This window comes from Scyliorhinus torazame, chromosome 16 (genome assembly GCF_047496885.1).
Source record: "Scyliorhinus torazame isolate Kashiwa2021f chromosome 16, sScyTor2.1, whole genome shotgun sequence".
In the NCBI taxonomy this organism is placed as follows: domain Eukaryota; kingdom Metazoa; phylum Chordata; class Chondrichthyes; order Carcharhiniformes; family Scyliorhinidae; genus Scyliorhinus; species Scyliorhinus torazame.
This window is the reverse complement of record NC_092722.1, coordinates 193,748,852-193,769,743: the sequence shown is the minus strand read 5'-3', so window position 1 is coordinate 193,769,743 and position 20,892 is coordinate 193,748,852. Positions and strand designations below refer to the sequence as shown.

The 20,892-nt window shown below is 45.8% G+C and overlaps 3 protein-coding genes across 13 annotated transcripts in view; 2 read left to right on the top strand and 1 right to left on the bottom strand.

The window, feature by feature from the left end:
* fbxw4 (F-box and WD repeat domain containing 4) overlaps positions 1–1,167 on the top strand; it is a 161,350-nt gene extending 160,183 nt beyond the window's left edge. Inside the window, exon 10 of the mRNA XM_072479735.1 lies at positions 856–1,167. The gene's annotated coding sequence lies outside the window, so the exon portion shown is untranslated. The remainder of the gene's footprint in view (positions 1–855) is intronic.
* Positions 1,168–2,859: 1,692 nt separating this feature from the next.
* On the bottom strand, positions 2,860–15,084 carry dpcd (deleted in primary ciliary dyskinesia homolog (mouse)). 4 transcript variants are annotated; one of them, XM_072479737.1, is made up of 6 exons: positions 14,922–15,084; positions 13,739–13,819; positions 9,798–9,922; positions 9,440–9,573; positions 3,865–3,967; positions 2,860–3,203 (listed from the first exon to the last, which is right to left on the bottom strand). In XM_072479737.1, the coding sequence occupies exons 1-6, from the start codon at positions 15,067–15,069 to the stop codon at positions 3,099–3,101; spliced, it is 696 nt and encodes a 231-aa protein (XP_072335838.1). In that variant the 5' UTR covers positions 15,070–15,084; the 3' UTR covers positions 2,860–3,098. The 4 variants fall into 4 exon arrangements, with proteins under 4 accessions (XP_072335838.1, XP_072335839.1, XP_072335840.1 ...); XM_072479738.1 differs by having other exon boundaries at positions 9,867–9,922; XM_072479739.1 differs by having other exon boundaries at positions 14,790–14,922.
* Positions 15,085–15,222: 138 nt separating this feature from the next.
* poll (polymerase (DNA directed), lambda) overlaps positions 15,223–20,892 on the top strand; it is a 56,942-nt gene continuing 51,272 nt past the window's right edge. For 4 of the 8 annotated variants that reach the window (XM_072479720.1, XM_072479722.1, XM_072479714.1 and 1 more), the window contains exons 1-2: positions 15,224–15,381; positions 17,220–17,312. The gene's annotated coding sequence lies outside the window, so the exon portion shown is untranslated. Of the gene's footprint in view, positions 15,382–17,219; positions 17,313–20,892 lie in introns of all 8 variants that reach the window. The other 4 variants (XM_072479717.1, XM_072479719.1, XM_072479721.1 and 1 more) reach the window with 3 other exon arrangements.

The window sequence follows — 20,892 nt, the reverse complement described above, 5'->3', positions numbered from 1 at the left end:
AGACCCGAGGCACACCACTAGTCACCGGCTGCCATCCTGAAAAATACCCCTTTATCCCCACTCTCTGCCTTCTGCCAGTCAGCCAATCCTCTATCCATGCCAGGATCTTACCCTGAACACCATGAGCTCTTAACGTTTTTAAACAACCTCCTAAGCGGCACCTTGTCAAAGGCCTTCTGGAAATCTAAATAAATCACGCCCGCTGGTTCTCCTTTGTCTAACTTGCTTGTTACCTCCTCATCAAAGAACTCCTAACAGATTTGTCAGACACGACCAACCTTTGACAAAGCCGTGCTGACTCAGTCCTATTTTACCATGCACTTCCATGTGCTTCGCGATCTCATCTTTAATAATACTTTAAAATCTTACCAATGACCGAAGTCAGGCTAACCGCCCTATAATTTCCCGTCTTCTGCCTCCCTCCCTTCTTAAACAGTGGTGTTACATTAGCCACCTTCCAATCCTCTGGGACCCTTCCTGCCTCCAGTGATTCCTTGAAAGATCATTACTAATGCCTCCACAATCTCCTCAGCTATCTCTTTTAGGACCCTGGGCTGTAGTCCATCGGGTCCAGGTGACTTATCCACCTTCAAACCTTTCCGTTTCCCCAGAACCTTCTCCTTAGTAATGGTCACTGACCTCACTATCTGGCATCTCACTGGTGTCTTCCACCATGAAGACTGATGCAAAGTAACTATTCAGTTCGTCTGCCATTTCTTTGTTTCCTATTATTACTTTTCCAGCCATATTTTCTAGGGACATTTTTCTGTCCCCATCAAACACTCCCAGGACAGGGTTAGATACAGAGTTGACCCAGTGACAGTAAAGAATACTAACTATAAACATTTATTTCAGATCCATGCAGGCAGCAGAGTGGGAATCAATGAAACCTTGAATCAAATCCAGGGACCCAGGGTGAAAAGTTACCTTCAACTTAAAAACACAGAACAATACTTTGAGAAACAGCAGAATGAGGGCACAGGATCTGAATCGTGAAAAACAAACTGAGGTCCCAGATGTCATTGTTAATCAACAGCTGGAATTAGTTAGCAAGAACGGAGATTTGTGGGTCAGCCATTGAACAGCTGGTTGCTGTATTGGAAAGACACGAGAGTTGGTTTTCTGGAACGATGCGATACGTCAAGTGAATAAAACCTGATGAAAGTACACTGCATAACAAAATGAGCAAAAATGTAATTTTAAATAGGTTTTTAATACCGTGAGGCTATTTTTAAAGAAATGCATGTGTCACTATAGATCCTCCATCGTGTTGTCAATGGGAGTTGAGGCAGAGATAAATTAAACCCATTCAAACTGATTACATAACCTACAACCAGAAGGAGCACCTGTAACATTTTATACCAAAATATGGGAAATTGAGACAAATATTCAGTCATTAAAAACCTAAACATACAGACAGAAAGTACAGACTGTAACAGAGTGGTACTTAACTACAGATCATGTATCACAGGATAAACCTCCTAAATATAAATCTTTATAGATATGCTGGAGCGGCGAGTGTTGGGAGTGAAAGGAATAATGTGACTTGCTGATGATTGGCAGAAGGATTGACGTCAGGTTTTCTCCTCTTCCTGTAGCTGGCTGATCTGGGATACAGGGCATTAAGTCGTATCAGAGGGTTAGTCTCAGAAACTCTCCGCTGTCTCATTGTCCTGATCCTCAGTACTAGAACACAAGAACCAGGAGTCGGCCATCTGGCCCCTCGAGCCTGCTCCACCATTCAATGAGATCATGGCTGATCTTTTGTGGACTCAGCTCCACTTTCCGGCCCGAACACCATAACCCTTAATCCCTTTATTCTTCAAAAAACTATTTATCTTTATCTTAAAAACATTTATTGAAGGAGCCTCAACTGCTTCATTGGGCAAGGAATTCCACAGATTCACAACCCTTTGGGTGAAGAAGTTCCTCCTAAACTCAGTCCTAAATCTACTTCCCCTTATTTTGAGGCTATGCCCCTAGTTCTGCTTTCCCCCGCCAGTGGAAACAACCTGCCCCCATCTATCCTATCTATTCCCTTCATAATTTTATATGTTTCTATAAGATCCCCCCTCATCCTTCTAAATTCCAACGAGTACAGTCCCAGTCAACCTCTCCTCGTAATCCAACCCCTTCAACTCTGGGATTAACCTAGTGAATCTCCTCTGCACACCCTCTAGCGCCAGTGCGTCATTTCTCAGGTAAGGAGACCAAAACTGAACACAATACTCCAGATGTGGCCTCACTAACACCTTGTACAATTGCAGCATAACCTCCCTAGTCTTAAAGTCCATCCCTCTAGCAATGAAGGACAAAATTCCATTTGCTTTCTTAATCACCTGTTGCATCTGTAAACCAACTTTTTGCATCTCATGCACGAGCACACCCAGGTCTTTCTGCACAGCAGCATGTTTTAATATTTTATCATTTAAATAATAATCCCTTTTGCTACCAAAATGGACAAGCTCACATTTGTCAACATTGTATTCCATCTGCCAGACCCTAGCCCATTCACTTAACCTCTCCAAATCCGTCTGTAGACTTCCGGTATCCTCTGCACTTTTTGCTTTACCACACATCTTAGTGTCGTCTGTAAACTTGGACACATTGCCTTTGGTCCCCAACTTCAAATCATCAATGCACTAGTAACAAATCATGATTAATTTCTCAGATAAAGGAGTTGGGATGTTGAATGGCGAATAAGAGGGGGAGATTCAAGGGGAAAGATTTGTTAAATTTGTTCCCCCCCCCCCCCCCCCCCCCGAAGTGTGTAAAATCAGCAGATCCACTGGAACAAAGGACGCCTCTGCCATTGTGACTGGCCAAGCAGTCAGAGGTCAAGAAATCACACTTTGCAGCTTTAGTTAAAAAAAGAAACTGTATTTTATTGATGTTCTACAATTCATAACGTGACTCGGAACTTCCTGCCCCTCCATGTGATGATCTGGGCCATGAAGTTCACGTTTACCAGCACATCTGCTGCTGCAGCGTTTGGATCCTGCACACAATTAAGACCCCCCACCCCCTCTCAAAGTAGGATTCTGCACTGTGGAGTGGATTTCAACAGGCCAGAGTGTTTTAAAAGATGAGTGTTGAGATCACTGTGTTTTACAGTCCACATCTCCATCCTCAGCCACTTTCACCTTTTTCAGCTCCCAAAGCACCTCCTGTTCCAGCTGCAAGATTTCTGTCGGCTTTTGATACTGAGGGGGAAAGAAATCTTGGTTAATGTATTCAAAACATTCTAAAATCTAATACCTCAGCCATGCCATACATACGTCCAAACCCCACAATCTCAATCCATGCCAAAGCTATCTCTAACAACTATCTTATAATTCTCACATAACCTTTCTTCTGCATCCACTTTTGGGGGGAAAAATGGTTTCAATTACAACAACTCATCAAGAATCCTTCGACAACACCTTCCAAACCTATAACAAGGGCAGCAGATACATGGAAAGAACCACTATCATCCTGACTTTCAACCATAATCACTGTTCCTTCCCTGTCGCTGGGTCAAAATCCTGGAGATCCCTAATAGCACTGCAGATATACCTGCACCACATGGATTGCAGTGGTTTGAGCTCGAGCAGAGCTCGTCAGTGCAGAAAGTGAAGTAACTGCAACCTCGATGGGGCGTTCCCCGCCGAGCCAAATCAAACGGCAAATTGCCGTTGAATAAAACACCCGTCAATGCGCCCAATACGGGACTCTGTTTCCTTCTGGTTGTATTTCGCCCAATGAATTTAAAACCATCAAATCTGGCTGGACCACATCAAGCACTATCAGGCATTGCTGACATGCAGCCATACTCTCCACTTTGCCCTCTCTGCTGGAAATGGTACAGAAAACGACAGCACTCACTGTGATGATGAGGGTATTGTTGGCATGAGTGAAGCTGAGCGCTGAATTATCCAGGGGCAATCTGCACCGGTCCATATCTGGAATGTTGAACTTCTTGTAATACCTGGATAGAGCAAGAGGAGCCCAGGTCAGCTTCAACCCTGCATCTTAGTTATACAATGCTGTTAACATACAGTTAAGAATAAACAATATGTCAATCACACCTTTCATGTCCGCAAGATATCCCCACAGTGCCTCACTGTCAATGAATTACTAAGTTTCATCACTGTTGTAGGAAATTCAGCAACCAATTTACGCACAGCCATCTCCCAAAAATGGTAATGATACAATGAGCAGATAATCTATTTCAGTGATGTTGGTTTAGAGATACATATTGGCCAGGGTATTGGGATAATTCCATGACTCTTCTTCAAATAGGGCCCTAGGGCCTTATAAATTCAGCTGAGAGAAGACAGGATTTTGATTTGACAGCCACTCTGACAGTGCAGCACTCCCATCAGCACTGCACTGAAGCTTCATACTAACTTGTGCTCACGTCTCTGGTGTGGGGCTTGAACCCACAATTAAATTGTTTCACAAATGCTGCCTTACGACGCCGACGACCCGGGTTCGATCCCAGCCCCGGGTCACTGTCTGTGTGGAGTTTGCACATTCTTCCTGAGTCTGCATGGGTCTCGCCCCCACAACCCAAAAAGATGTTCAGGGTAGGTGGATTGGCCACGCTAAATTGCCCCTTAATTGGAAAAAAAAAAAAATTGCGTACTCTTTAAAAAAAAAAAAATAAATAAATTTTTTTAAATGCTTCACAAAAAATGCACAAACGAGATGTGTATTTGGATTTCCAAAAAGCATTCTGTAAGGTGCCACATAAAAGATCACTGCACAACATTAAAAGCTCATGGTTTTGGGGGTGATATATTAGCATAGATAAAGGATTGACTAATAGGAAGCAGAACATCAAAATAATTTAGTCACTTTCAGATTGGTAAACGGTAACTGGAAGAGAGCCGTAGGGACCAGTGCTGGGGCCTCAACAATTTATGATCTACGCTAATGAATTGGATGAAGGGACTGACTGCATTATAGCCAGATTTGCTGATGATACAACAGAGCAAGTTGTGAGAAGGATCGAAAGATTCTGCAAAGGGATATAGACAGGTTAAGTGAATGGGCCAAAATGTGGCAGATGGAGTACAATGTGGGGAAAAGTAAAGTTGCCCACTTTGGCAGGAAAAAGAGAAAAACAATGTTATTTAAATTGAAGAGACTGCAAATCACTGCAGTACAGAGGAATCAGGCTGTCCTTGTACGCAGTCTCATAGAGGTCTCTAGCATACAAAAGGCCCTTCGGCCCATCACATCTGCACCAGTCAAAAACCACCTAACGATTCTAATCCCACTTTCCAGCACTTAGCCCATAACCTTGTATACCTTGGCATCGCAAGTGCACCACTAAATACTTATTTTAATTTTTCCAATTAAGAGGCAATTTAGTGTGACCAATCAACCTACCCTGCACATCTTTGGGTTGTGGGGGTGAGACACAGGAAGAATGTGCAAACTCCACACGGACAGTGACCCGGGGCCGAGATCGAACCTGGGTCCTCAGCGCTGTGAGGCAGTGGGGCTAACCACTACTAAATACTTGTTATATCTCTGCCTCCACCACCCTTTTAGGCAGTGAGTTCCAAACTCCCACCACCCTCTGGATGAAAAGATTTTTCCTCGCATCCCCTCTAAACGTCCTGCCCTTATCTTAAATCTATGCCCACTGGTCATTGATCACTCCACCAAGGAGAAAGATTTCTTCCTGCCCCTCAATTTTTTACATCTCAAGTATATCCCCCTCAGTCTCCTCTGCTCCCCGTCTATCCAATCTCTCTTCATAACTAAAACTCTCCAGCCCAGGCAACATCCTGGTAAATCTCCTCTGCGCCCTTTCCAGTGCTCTCACACCCCTCCTATAATGTGGATTCCACAACTGCACACAATACTCTAGCTGTGACCTAACCAACGTTTTATACAGTTCCTGCTTAACCTCCCTGCTCTTACCTCGAATAATAAAGGCAAGTATACAAATATGCCTTCCTAACCACTTCATCCACCTGCTCTGCTACCTTAAGGGACAGGCGTGCATGCACACCAAGGTCCCTCTGATCCTCGGTGCTTCCCAGGGTCTTGCCGTTTATCATGTATTCCCTTGCCTTGTTTATCTTGCCCAAATGCATAACCTCTCACTTATCCACATTGAATTCCATTTGCCACTGATCAACCCATCTGATCAGCCTGTCTATATCTTCCTGGAATCTAAGGCTATCCTCCTCACTATTTACCACCCCACCAATTTTCGTATCATCTGCGAACTTACTGTTCAAATTACATTCAAATCTAAATCATTAGATTTGAATGTAAGTGTGGATCTAGGATTTATCCTAGGATTCTCTGGGAGGCCAGGGAAGAGATTGCTGGACCTTTGGCTTTGATTTTTATGTCATCATTGGCTACAGGAATAGTGCCAGAGGACTGGAGGACAGCAAATGTGGTCCCTTTGTTCAAAAAGGGGAGCAGAGACAACCCCGGCAACTATAGACCGGTGAGCCTCACGTCTGTAGTGGGTAAAGTCTTGGAGGGGATTATAAGAGACAAGATTTATAATCATCTAGATAGGAATAATATGATCAGGGATAGTCAGCATGGCTTTGTGAAGGGTAGGTCATGCCTCACAAACCTTATTGAGTTCTTTGAGAAGGTGACTGAACAGGTAGACGAGGGTAGAGCAGTTGATGTGGTGTATATAGATTTCAGCAAAGCGTTTGATAAGGTTCCCCACGGTAGGCTATTGCAAAAAATACGGAGGCTGGGGATTGAGGGTGATTTAGAGATGTGGATCAGAAATTGGCTAGCTGAAAGGTGACAGAGGGTAGTGGTTGATGGGAAATGTTCAGAATGGAGTACAGTCACAAGTGGAGTACCACAAGGATCTGTTCTGGGGCCGTTGCTGTTTGTCATTTTTATCAATGACCTAGAGGAAGGCGCAGAAGGGTGGGTGAGTAAATTTGCAGACGATACTAAAGTCGGTGGTGTTGTCGATAGTGTGGAAGGATGTAGCAGGTTACAGAGGGATATAGATAAGCTGCAGAGCTGGGCTGAGAGGTGGCAAATGGAATTTAATGTAGAGAAGTGTGAGGTGATTCACTTTGGAAGGAATAACAGGAATGCGGAATATTTGGCTAATGGTAAAGTTCTTGAAAGTGTGGATGAGCAGAGGGATCTAGGTGTCCATGTACATAGATCCCTGAAAGTTGCCACCCAGGTTGATAGGGTTGTGAAGAAGGCCTATGGAGTGTTGGCCTTTATTGGTAGAGGGATTGAGTTCCGGTGTCGGGAGGTCATGTTGCAGCTGTACAGAACTCTGGTACAGCCGCATTTGGAGTATTGCGTACAGTTCTGGTCACCGCATTATAGGAAGGACGTGGAGGCTTTGGAGCAGGTGCAGAGGAGATTTACCAGGATGTTGCCTGGTATGGAGGGAAAATCTTATGAGGAAAGGCTGATGGACTTGAGGTTATTTTCGTTGGAGAGAAGGTGGTTAAGAGGAGACTTAATAGAGGCATACAAAATGATCAGGGGGTTGGATAGGGTGGACAGTGAGAGCCTTCTCCCGCGGATGGATATGGCTGGCACGAGGGGACATAACTTTAAACTGAGGGGTAATAGATATAGGACAGAGGTCAGAGGTAGGTTCTTTACGCAAAGAGTAGTGAGGCCGTGGAATGCCCTACCTGCTACAGTAGTGAACTCGCCAACATTGAGGGCATTTAAAAGTTTATTGGATAAACATATGGATGATAATGGCATAGTGTAGGTTAGATGGCTTTTGTTTCGGTGCAACATCGTGGGCCGAAGGGCCTGTACTGCGCTGTATTGCTCTATGTTCTATTAATGCAAACCACAAACATCAAGGGCCCAACACTGATCCATGCGGGACACCATGAGACACAGGCTTCCAGTCAGAACCCCCCCCTCGACCATCACCCTCCTCATGAATCACAAAAAGGTTAGCATGCGGGTACAGCAAGTAATTTGGAAGGTAAATTCGTCTTTATTACAAGGAGGATGTAGTATAAAAGTGGGAAGTCTTGTTACAACTGCAAAGGGCATTGGTGAGACAACACCTACATTACAGTATAGAGTTTTGGTCTCAGGAGTGCATTGGAAGATGATCAGAGAAGGTCCATTAGGTTTATTCCTGTGATGAAGGGGTTGTCTAATGAGGAAAGGTTGAGCTGGTTGTGCTCATACACATTTGAAGTTAGAAGAATGAGAGGTGGTCTTATTAAAACATAAGATTCTGAGCGGACAGTACATGGTAGATGTTGAGAGAGATTTCCCCTCACGAAGAGGGGACACAGTTTAGGAATAAGGGGCCTCTCCCATTCAAGAGCGAGAGGAGGAATCATTAAGTCTTTGGAATTCTCTTCCAGAGCGCACTGGACGCCAGGGCACTGAATACAATCGAGGCTGAACAGGAGATTTTTGATCAACAATGATTTCAGGGTTATGGGGGACAAGCAGGAAAATGGAGTTAAGGCCTCAATTAGATCAGCCACAAACTTAGTGAATGGTGAAGCAACTTGATGGATCCAATGGCCTACTGCTCCTTATGACAATACTTTGACCTCGTAAAAAAAAAAATTAAATTCTGATAAACACAGAGGAAGCATTTCCGCATGTTAGAGGCCGTCAATGTAAGATAGCGACCAAGAAATCATCAGGAGAAACCTTTTTATTTAGAGCGGTGAGAAGGTGGAACTTACTCCCAAAGGGAACATTTGAGACACAAAGCATGGATTCATTTAAAGGCAAGGTATAAAATCACACGGGAGAGAAGAAAATGAAGGGTTGTTCTGATAGAGCTATAAGGGCAGCACGGTATCACAGTGGTTAGCACTGTTGCTTCACAGCGCCAGGGTCCCGGGTTCGATTCCCACTTGGGCCACTGTCTGCGGAGTCTGCACGTTCTCCCCGTGTCTGCGTGGGTTTCCTCCGGGTGCTCCGGTTTCCTCCCACATGTTCTGAAAGACATGCTGCTAAGTGAATTGGACATTCTGAATTCTCCACAGGCGCCGGAGTGTGGTGACTGGGGATTTTCACAGTAACTTCACTGCAGTGTTAATGTAAGCCTATTTGTGACAATAATAAAGATTATGATGAAGAATGAGAAGAAGCTGGACTGGAACAAAATAATATCAGCAACTACAGATTGGGCCAAATTGCCAGTTTCTGTGCCACATATTCCAAATAATTCTATGACTGGGCTCACACATTAAGAAGAGGCTACTGGATAGCAGACTGTGCCCATAGAAGACATGCACCAACAGGATCAGCACCACCCAACAAGGGTTTGATAGAGGGGGAGGAACTGCTGAGGAATCTATCGAGGGAAAACAGTAAAAAACAAAATGTTGGCAAATTAAAAATGAGAAAATGTGGAAAAACACAACTGGTTCACGTTTCTCAAAGAGGACACAGAGCCCTAGGACAGATCTTCCCCCAGAACTGAAAAACAAATTACTTTTTGTTGGACGTCCTGACAATGCAACATCTCTGGTCTGGGTCAACGGTGGTACTATAGACTTTTTTGGGGTATGGTAGATTTCGGATCCTCCACTGAAAGCTTGTCTTGGTGTCTTTCCTTGTGAAAATAGGCTGCAAAATAGTTTTCAAATGATATATAAACGTTAAACTAACCGTAGCAATATATTTATCAAGTCAGGAGTAAACCAGCAGTGCACCAAACTCAAGTTACGTCACTAATCAAGTAAAATCCAATGAGACGTGTGCACTCTTCCACCAAGGAGGCGCAATCATTTTAATTTAATCCATAAAAATTTAAACACTCGTCTTTAGGTTTCTTGTTTAAATCCACTTACATTGCTGCTACTTTCCTGTATCAGCTGCTGCTCCAGGCTCCCGACCGCTCCAGAAAATGTTTCACCCACCTCAACCTGCCAATGTCCATGGGATCCCAGTTGACTTTTCCGCCTCCACTTTCTGACTACAAGCATAAAGAGTATTAATGTGATCAATACATAAACTGATAAATTCAATACCCTGAAATATCCTAAGGAAACCTGCATTCTGTACAAAAAAAAACAGGCCTTTGTATTTATGGGCCCCAATTGCAGAAAAGGCACAGACTGCTTCATTATTTATAGATTTCCACCACCCTGTACAAAGAGATATTGAGAGAAGTTGAATTTGTCGTCTGAAATTAACCTGGAATCGAACTCAATCAAAATGGAAGGCTCTATCCCAAAGCAGCCAGAGAACAGCAGCAGTAAATACTGAGACAGTGATAACCTGTGTGCACCAGTCCAGGAACTACAAAGGCACCGCAATGAATGCTGCAATTGCTTTTGTGATCATTGAGCTACAGACGCCACAGACTACAGTAACACTGACACACTATGTTGAATTAAAATTGCCAGTAATATGCCTGATGTAGCAGTGTTTGATGGTGACAGTGTAGAGGGAGCTATACTCTGTATCTAACCCCGTGCTGTACCTGTCCTGGGAGTGTTTGATGGGGACAGTGTAGAGGGAGCTTTACTCTGTATCTAACTCCGTGCTGTACCTGTCCTGGGAGTGTTTGATGGGGGCAGCGTAGAGGGAGCTTTACTCTTTATCTAACCCCGTGCTGTACATGTCCTGGGAGTGTTTGATGGGGACAGTGTAGAGGGAGCTTTACTCTGTATCTAACCCCGTGCTGTACCTGTCCTGGGAGTGTTTGATGGTGACAGTGTAGAGGGAGCTTTACTCTGTTTCAACAATAACAATAATCACTTAGTGTCACAAGTAGGCTTCAAATAAGTTACTGTGAAAAGCCCCTAGTCGCCACATTCCGGCGCCTGTTCGGGGAGGCTGGAACGGGAATTGAACCCGCCCTGCTGGTCTTGTTCTGTATTACAAGCCAGCTGTCTTAGCCCACTGTGCTGAACCAGCCCCTTGCTCATCTAACCCCTTGCTGTACCTGTCCTGGGAGTGTTTGATGGGGACAGTGTAGAGGGAGCTTTACTCTGTATCTAACCCCGTGCTGTACCTGTCCTGGGAGTGTTTGATGGGGACAATGTAGAGGGAGCTTTACTCTGTATCTAACCCAGTGCTGTACCTGTCCTGGGAGAGTTTAGACTTTAAGAACATAGGATAAAGAGCAGAATTAGGCCATTCGACCCTTCGCGTCTGCTCCGCCATTCGATCATGGCTGATATTTCCTCATACCCATTCTCCTGCCTTCTGCTATAACCCCTGATCTCTTTATTAATCAAGAACATCAGATTTGTGCTTGAGGTGCTGTTAATCACAGGGTTACAGACCAAGAGCTGGAAGGTGGAATTAGACAGAATAGTTCTTAGAACATGGGAACTAGGAGCAGGAGTCGGCAATTTAGCCTCTCGAGCCTGCTCCACCTTTCAATATGATCATGGCTCATCTCATCGTGGCGTCATCTCTACCGTCCTGCCCGTTCTCTGTAACCTTACAACTTATTTCTAATTAAAAATCTGTCTATCTCCTCCTTAAATTTACTCATTGTCCCAGTGTCCACCCCACTCTGCGGTAGCGAATTCCACACATTCACAACCCTTTGGGAGAAGTAGTTTCTCCTCAATTCTGTTTTAAATTTGCTACCCCTTATCCTGAGACTGTTCTAAAAGGCCCACAAGAGGAAGCATCCGCTCCACGTCTACTTTATTAATACCTTTTATCATCTTATTACCTCAATTTGATCCCCTCTCATTCTTCTAAACTCTAGAGAGTATGGGCCTAAACTGCTCAATCTTCATAAGGCAAACCCCCTCATCTCTGGAGTCAATCTTGTGAAACTCCTTTGAACTGCCTCCAATGCTTCAAATAAGGGTACAATACTCCAAGTGCAGTCTCACCAATGCCTTGTACAGTTGCAACAACACTTCCTTACCTTTATACTCTATTCCTTTAGAGTATTGCGTACAGTTCTGGTCACCTCATTATAGGAAGGACGTGGAAGCTTTGGAACGGGTGCAGAGGAGATTTACCAGGATGTTGCCTGGTATGGAGGGAAAATATTATGAGGAAAGGCTGATGGACTTGAGGTTGTTTTCGTTAGAGAGAAGAAGGTTAAGAGGAGACTTAATAGAGGCATACAAAATGATCAGAGGGTTAGATAGGGTGGACAGTGAGAGCCTTCTCCCGTGGATGGAAATGGCTAGCACGAGGGGACATAGCCTTAAACTGAGGGGTAATAGATATAGGACAGAGGTCAGAGGTAGGTTCTTTACGCAAAGAGTGGTGAGGCCGTAGAATGCCCTACCTGCAACAGTAGTAAACTCGCCAACATTGAGGGCATTTAACAGTTTATTGGATAAGCATATGGATGATAATGGCATAGTGTAGGTTAGATGGCTTTTGTTTTTTTTACTTCCCATGTCAGTGCAACATCGTGGGCCGAAGGGCCTGTACTGCGCTGTATTGTTCTATGTTCTATGAATTATCATAGAATTTACAATGCAGGAGGAGGCCATTTGGCCCATCGAGTCTGCACCGGCTCTTGGAAAGAGCACCCTACCCAAGGCCCACACCTCCACCCCATCCCCACAACCCAGTAACCCCACCCAACACTAAGGGCAATTTATCATGGCCAAACCACCTAACCTGCACATCTTTGGACTGTGGGAGGAAACCGGAGCACCCGGAGAAAACCCACGCACACGGGGAGGATGTGCAGACTCCGCACAGACAGTGACCCAAGCCGGTATCGAACCTGGGACCCTGGAGCTGTGAAGCAATTGTGCTATCCACAATGCTACCGTGCTGCCCTAAATAAATGCCAGCTGAGGATGCCAAAAAATTGTAGCAAGTTCATACAAAATTTAATTCTGTTCTATTTTAATGTTTTCTTACTTTTAATTGCTAATTAATATATTTTTCCAAAAAGAAACAAATATAACCGGCAAACTGTTGTTGGAATCAATGAGTCAGAATAATTACAGGAGAGAGATAGAGTGGTGTAACAACAAAAATCTCTCACTCAATGTCAGCAAAACTAAAGAGCTGGTCATTGACTTCAGGAAGCGAAGTATACACACCCCTGTCTGCATCAAAGGGACCGAGGTGGAGATGGTTGACAGCTTCAAATTCCTAGGTCTGCATATCACCAACCATCTGTCCTGGTCCACCAACGTCAACGCTACGACCAAGAAAGCACAAGAGCGCCTATACTTTCTCAGGAAACTAAGGAAATTCGGCATGTTCACATTGACTTGTACCAACTTTTACAGATGCACGATAGAAAACACCATGGCTGGCTGCATCACAGCCTGGTATGGCAACTGTTCAGCCCAAGACTAAGAAACTAGAGAGTCGTGAACACCGCCCAGTCCATCACACGAACCCACGAATCCATTGACTCTGTCTACACCTCCCGTTGCCTTGGGAAAGCGGGCAGCACAATCAAAGACCCCTCCCACCTGGGTTATTCACACTTCCAACTTCTTCCATCGGGCAGGAGATACAAAAGTCTGAGAACACGCACTAACAGATTCACAAACAGCTTCTTTCCCGCTGTTACCAGACTCCTAAACGACCCTCTAGTGGACTGATCTGATTCTTCACTCATCTTCTCTACTGAGTAGTACTACATTCCGTATGCTTCACCTGATGCCGGTGTATGTATTTACATTGTGTATTTTATGTTGGTGCTATGTATTTTCTTTTCATGCACGGAATGATCTGTCTGAACTGTACGTAGAACAATATTTTTCACTGTCCCTTGGTACACATGACAATAATCCAATCCAATCCAATTAAAGCCTGCAGCAAACAATGTAGTCCTTACCTATGAGTTGGTCGTTGGAGACTTCATATTCTTCTACCATTTCACTGCCATCTAGAAACAAATAATGTACTTTCTTCTTACCTTGTTGGGGGGATAAAGAGAGACACAATCAGAGCCATGTTAGGAGTCAGAATTACAATCAACAGGGCCACACACTAAAATTACAAAAGTTTTGTGGGTCATCAGTATTACAGAATAAACCTTACTGAGGGGCTGCCAACTCCTAGCCTGGCATGTAACCTATTGACAATCTCCCACCTTGTAAGAACATAAAGAATGATTGGCCATTATGAGCCCACTCTGCCATTCAGCGAGATCATGGCTGATCTTTTGACTTCAAAACCATTTTCCTGCCCAAAACTCGTTTCCCTTGATGTTTTTTAACATAAATTTAAATTACACAATTACTTTTTTCCAATTAAGGGGCATTTAGCGTGGCCAATCCACCTAGCCTGCACATCTTTGGATTGTGGGGGCGAGACCCACGCAGACATGGGGAGAATCCGTAACAGCCTCCCCGAACAGGCGTCAGAATGTGGCGACTAGAGGCTTTTCACAGTAACTTCATTGAAGCCTACTCGTGACAATAAGCCATTTTAATTTTCATTTCATTTCGAACTCCACACCCGGGGCCGGGATCGAACCGGGGTCCTCGGCGCCGCGAGGCAGCAGTGTTAACCTTCGTGATGTTTTAAATGTGTAGAAATCTATCAGCTCAGTCTTGAATGCCCTCAATGACCGAATGCCCACATTCTTCTGGATGGAGAGTTCCGAAGTGAAGCGAGGTTCCTCCTCAGCCATGTTCTGAATGAGGCCCGGAGACTGTGTGGCTGGTTCCAGACCCTCAGCCAGGGGGAAACATCCTTCCTGCATCTCTGAGAAATAACAGGCAGAGTCTATCCTGAGGCCCAGAGGAGAGGTTTCCCCCCTCTCTCCATTTCACTGACACTTTGCACCATCTCCCCCGCTTCCTCTAACAGTCTGTTTAAACACTGCTCCCCTCAGTCTCCCTGACCCAGGGGGGTTACCACCCCAAGCCTCCCGGGCTCACCGTCCTGCACCAGCGCCGTTTTCTTCGCTCCCCTCAGGCTCTCCAACCAACTCTGCGCCGCCATCTTGCTGCACCCGCGCGGGCTCCATGGCAACCCGACCCGCCGTCCTGGACCCGCCTAGTTGCACATACCTGGCTCCGCCCATCCATTACTGCGTCCTGTGGGCCCGCCCACATATGCGGTGCGCCTTCCGGACCCGCCCACATATGCGGGGCGCCTCCCGGACCCGCCCACTCCTGGTTCGCGTCGCCGGCCCCGCCCATAACTTCGACGCGTCATTGACACCGCCCACCCAGTTGACGCTTTCTCGGACCCCGCCCACACACATTTGATGCGTCATCCAGCCCCGCCCACTCATATCGCGTCTTTGGACTCCGCCTCCATATTTGACGCATGAGCAGCCCCGCCACACCTTTATGCGTCATCCGGCCCCGCCCATCGAGGAGTGCCTGCGGCCTGTGACGTCACTGGGCTGGGCGGTGATTAGAAGCAGGGATCAGCTCTTGTATTGATTAATTATTTTATTGATGAATTATTGATTAATTGTTTTCAATACGCCGTGCTGATGGTCTCTGTTGAAGTCCCATTCGGGTAAGTGGACGTTCCCGTTTCTCCCGCCACCATTCGGTCCGTCCAGTCTGTACTGGCCCCGGCCCGCGCGCTCTGTCCGGAGCGGCCGCCGGCTCCAGGCCCGGGGCCTGGCTGCATTGCGGCTCCTCAGCGGCTGTCCGAGGCGATGTGAGTTGGCGCCAATAACTGTGGTCACATTGTGCACTGATTTAAAAACGTGTTTGTTCCTTGCACCAAACCACGTTAATAAATATCCTGCAGGCCACATGCAGCAACATTAGAAATGCCTTCATCAAGGTGTTTATTGTGAGGGCCCTTCCTGCCCCACTTCCTTTATTTTGTTGTCATTTTGATCCACGGATGCTAAAGGGACATATACCTGTCGGAGGGGAAGTGAGGAACTGAAAAGTTACAGCCGAGTGCACCGTGCTGCCTTCGGACAGCAGAACTCCGACTTTGTGGCACCCCAGAGATCCCAGGGCTTTGATTCGATTGGTTGTCTGGTGGCCAGTGAATTGGCTAAAAGGCTGTATTCTGTCAGGTGACAGGCTGTGATTGGGTCCTCATCCAAGAGGCAAGGTTTTCAAACATCCAAGGAAACACCTGGACGCTCAGAGGAAACAGCCTTCTCTCTGTCTCTCGCTCTCGTTTTGTCCAGAAAAGCTGTAAAACGGCTGTATTTCTGAAACTGCCAAGACATGAATAAAGCTACAGTGAAAACCATTATATACACTGAAATGAGAAACCTCGGACGAAGAGCCTAGACTGAACAAAGGTGCGAGAAACAACCACCTGAAGCAAAGACTCTTATTCTTTTTCATTTCAATTGTGCTGCAACTCAGTCAAATGAGCCGGGAATTGACCGCACACTAGCCCAGTGTGAATTTTACACTGAATGTTGGCCAGTGCATGCTCCTCATTATTTCCCCAGTGGGAATAGAGGAATTTGGTATTTCTATCCCTTCGCTATGCATACACATTCATTAACAGCCGGGCTAACATCTGATAATTGCAAACGAGTGATTAAAACTTTGTTTCAAAATTCTCAAATAAAAACAGAAAGTGTGGGAAATACTCTACAGATCAAGCAGCAATGAGTGGAAAGAGAAAAACAGAATTAATGTTTGAATTAAATGTCCTTTCGTTAAAAACTAAATCAATATTTTGTTAATGACAACAGTTCTGATGTCTCATCTGAAAAATGGCACCTCTGGCATTGCAGCACTCCTTCAGTACTAACACCCTGACATTGCACCGCTCCCTCAGTACTGACCCTCTGACAGTGCAGCACTCCTTCAGTACTAACACCCTGACATTGCAGCGCTCCCTCAGTACTGACCCTCTGACAGTGCAGCGCTCCCTCAGTACTGACTCTCTAACAGTGCAGCGCTCCCTCAGTACTGACCCTCTGACAATGGAGCGCTCACTCAGTACTGATCCTCTGACAGTGCAGCAGTCCCTCAGTACTGTAATGAGAGTGTTGGCTCAGATGAAAGAAAAATACTGCGAATGTTGGAAATCCGAAATAAAAACAGAAAATGCTGGAATAACGCAGAATTGTGGAGAGGAACGGTTAATGTTTCGGCTCCAAGTGATCGTTCTACACAACTGGCTTAGATTTGTGCTCAAGTTCCTGTCGTGAGACTTGAAACCACAACCATCTGACGGTCAAAGGGGCTGGTTTAGCACAGGGCTAAAGAGCTGGCTTTTAAAGCAGGCCAAGGCAGTCCAGCAGCACGGTTCAATTCCCGTATCAGCCTCCCCGAACAGGCGCCGGAATGTGGCGACTAGAGGCTTTTCACAGTAACTTAATTTGATGCCTACTTGTGACAAGCAATTTTCATTTCATTTCATTTCAGAGTGCTACCCACTGAACCACAGCTGTCACAGAAAGTGAATAAACACATGAAAAAGATTCAGCAAAGTTCAATCCAGTTGCTGATGGACCTGAAGTGAGTGGGTGCAATGCTCCCGGCCTCATTCAGAATGGCTATGGGGTGGCTGTTGTGGGAAGTGACAAAAGGTTGGAGCTGAGCAGAGTGAGCATTACTCTGTATCGAAGCGTACTGTGGGTCATCTGACATGTTTGGTGCTGATATTGGGACTTGAAGGGACGTATTCTGTGCCCAACATTAACATAATTCATAATGAACACCAAACCCACACACAAAAGATTTAGCAGTCACTGCACACAGTAAGGGAGAACTAGGGAATAGGGACAGTGTGGCTCTGAGGCAGAGCAGACGGGGAAAAGTTGCTGAACACAGCGGGTCTGGTGGCCTGAAGTGCCTATGTTTTAATGCAAGGAGCATTACGGGTAAGGCAGATGAACTTAGAGCTTGGATTACTACTTGGAACTATGATGTTATTGCCATTACAGAGACCTGGTTGAGGGAAGGGCAGGATTGGCAGCTAAACGTTCCAGGATTTAGATGTTTCAGGCGGGATAGAGGGGGATGTAAAAGGGGAGGCGGAGTTGCGCTACTTGTTCGGGAGAATATCACAGCTATACTGCGAGAGGACACCTCGGAGGGCAGTGAGGCTATATGGGTAGAGATCAGGAATAAGAAGGGTGCAGTCACAATGTTGGGGGTATACTACAGGCCTCCCAACAGCCAGCGGGAGATAGAGGAGCAGATAGGTAGACAGATTTTGGAAAAGAGTAAAAACAACAGGGTTGTGGTGATGGGAGACTTCAACTTCCCCAATATTGACTGGGACTCACTTAGTGCCAGGGGCTTAGACGGGGCGGAGTTTGTAAGGAGCATCCAGGAGGGCTTCTTAAAACAATATGTAGACAGTCCAACTAGGGAAGGGGCGGTACTGGACCTGGTATTGGGGAATGAGCCCGGCCAGGTGGTAGATGTTTCAGTAGGGGAGCATTTCGGTAACAGTGACCACAATTCAGTAAGTTTTAAAGTACTGGTGGACAAGGATAAGAGTGGTCCGAGGATGAATGTGCTAAATTGGGGGAAGGCTAATTATGACAATATTAGGTGGGAACTGAAGAACATAGATTGGGGGCGGATGTTTGAGGGCAAATCAACATCTGACATGTGGGAGGCTTTCAAGTGTCAGTTGAAGGGAATACAGGACAGGCATGTTCCTGTGAGGAAGAAAGATAAATACGGCAATTTTCGGGAACCTTGGATGACGAGTGATATTGTAGGCCTCGTCAAAAAGAAAAAGGAGGCATTTGTCAGGGCTAAAAGGCTGGGAACAGACGAAGCCTGTGTGGCATATAAGGAAAGTAGGAAGGAACTTAAGCAAGGAGTCAGGAGGGCTAGAAGGGGTCATGAAAAGTCATTGGCAAATAGGGTTAAGGAAAATCCCAAGGCTTTTTACACATACATAAAAAGCAAGAGGGTAGCCAGGGAAAGGGTTGGCCCACTGAAGGATAGGCAAGGGAATCTATGTGTGGAGCCAGAGGAAATGGGCGAGGTACTAAATGAATACTTTGCATCAGTATTCACCAAAGAGAAGGAATTGGTAGATGTTGAGTCTGGAGAAGGGGGTGTAGATAGCCTGGGTCACATTGTGATCCAAAAAGACGAGGTGTTGGGTGTCTTAAAAAATATTAAGGTAGATAAGTCCCCAGGGCCTGATGGGATCTACCCCAGAATACTGAAGGAGGCTGGAGAGGAAATTGCTGAGGCCTTGACAGAAATCTTTGGATCCTCGCTGTCTTCAGGGGATGTCCCGGAGGACTGGAGAATAGCCAATGTTGTTCCTCTGTTTAAGAAGGGTAGCAAGGATAATCCCGGGAACTACAGGCCGGTGAGCCTTACTTCAGTGGTAGGGAAATTACTGGAGAGAATTCTTCGAGACAGGATCTACTCCCATTTGGAAGCAAATGGACGTATTAGTGAGAGGCAGCACGGTTTTGTGAAGGGGAGGTCGTGTCTCACTAACTTGATAGAGTTTTTCGAGGAGGTCACTAAGATGATTGATGCAGGTAGGGCAGTGGATGTTGTCTACATGGACTTCAGTAAGGCCTTTGACAAGGTCCCTCATGGTAGACTAGTACAAAAGGTGAAGTCACACGGGATCAGGGGTGAGCTGGCAAGGTGGATTCAGAACTGGCTAGGCCATAGAAGGCAGAGGGTAGCAATGGAGGGATGCTTTTCTAATTGGAGGGCTGTGACCAGTGGTGTTCCACAGGGATCAGTGCTGGGACCTTTGCTGTTTGTAGTATATATAAATGATTTGGAGGAAAATGTAACTGGTCTGATTAGTAAGTTTGCAGACGACACAAAGGTTGGTGGAATTGCGGATAGCGATGAGGACTGTCTGAGGATACAGCAGGATTTAGATTGTCTGGAGACTTGGGCGGAGAGATGGCAGATGGAGTTTAATCCGGACAAATGTGAGGTAATGCATTTTGGAAGGGCTAATGCAGGTAGGGAATATACAGTAAATGGTAGAACCCTCAAGAGTATTGAAAGTCAAAGAGATCTAGGAGTACAGGTCCACAGGTCATTGAAAGGGGCAACACAGGTGGAGAAGGTAGTCAAGAAGGCATACGGCATGCTTGCCTTCATTGGACGGGGCATTGAGTATAAGAATTGGCAAGTCATGTTGCAGCTGTATAGGACCTTAGTTAGGCCACACTTGGAGTATAGTGTTCAATTCTGGTCGCCACACTACCAGAAGGATGTGGAGGCTTTAGAGAGGGTGCAGAAGAGATTTACCAGAATGTTGCCTGGTATGGAGGGCATAAGCTATGAGGAGAGGTTGAATAAACTCGGTTTGTTCTCTCTGGAACGAAGGAGGTTGAGGGGCGACCTGATAGAGGTCTACAAAATTATGAGGGGCATAGACAGAGTGGATAGTCAGAGGCTTTTCCCCAGGGTAGAGGGGTCAATTACTAGGGGGCATAGGTTTAAGGTGAGAGGGGCAAGGTTTAGAGTAGATGTACGAGGCAAGTTTTTTACGCAGAGGGTAGTGGGTGCCTGGAACTCGCTACCGGAGGAGGTAGTGGAAGCAGGGACGATAGGGACATTTAAGGGGCATCTTGACAAATATATGAATAGGATGGGAATAGAAGGATACGGACCCAGGAAGTGTAGAAGATTGTAGTTTAGTCGGGCAGTATGGTCGGCGCGGGCTTGGAGGGCCGAAGGGCCTGTTCCTGTGCTGTACATTTCTTTGTTCTTTGTTTGTTCTTAAGCTGCAGCAGGTTTATTTCAAATCACTAGCTTTCGGAGCGCAGCTCCTGCCTCAGCTTCACCTGAGGAAGGAGCTGCGCTCAGAAAGCTAGTGATTCGTAACAAACCTGTTGGACTTTAACCGGGTGTTGTGAGACTTCTTACTGTGCCCAGTCCAATGCCGGCATCTCCACATTTCAGTAAGCTGGTGAATGAAGCAGCCCAGGAAGGAGAAATCATCCAAGAGCTTTGACTCGTATTTTTGTGATTTTAGCTGAAACGTGCGTTTGTGTATTCATCTGCAATCATCAGATTGAAACACCCTAGCAATCCAGGTTGGCTCTGTATCTTTTGTGAAATGTCGACAAGCGGAGACTTGATCAGG

Bases quoted from the DNA above. Each gene is read 5' to 3' on its own strand.
- dpcd (XM_072479737.1), bottom strand. From the start codon at position 15,069: ATGACGCGTCGAAGTTATGGGCGGGGCCGGCGACGCGAACCAGGAGTG. The intron at 13,820-14,921 runs GTATGTGCAACT...CCCCCCAACAAG, and splicing joins TAATGGATGGGCGGAGCCAG to GTAAGAAGAAAGTACATTAT. The intron at 9,923-13,738 runs GTAAGGACTACA...TTATGCTTGTAG, and splicing joins CTCCAACGACCAACTCATAG to TCAGAAAGTGGAGGCGGAAA.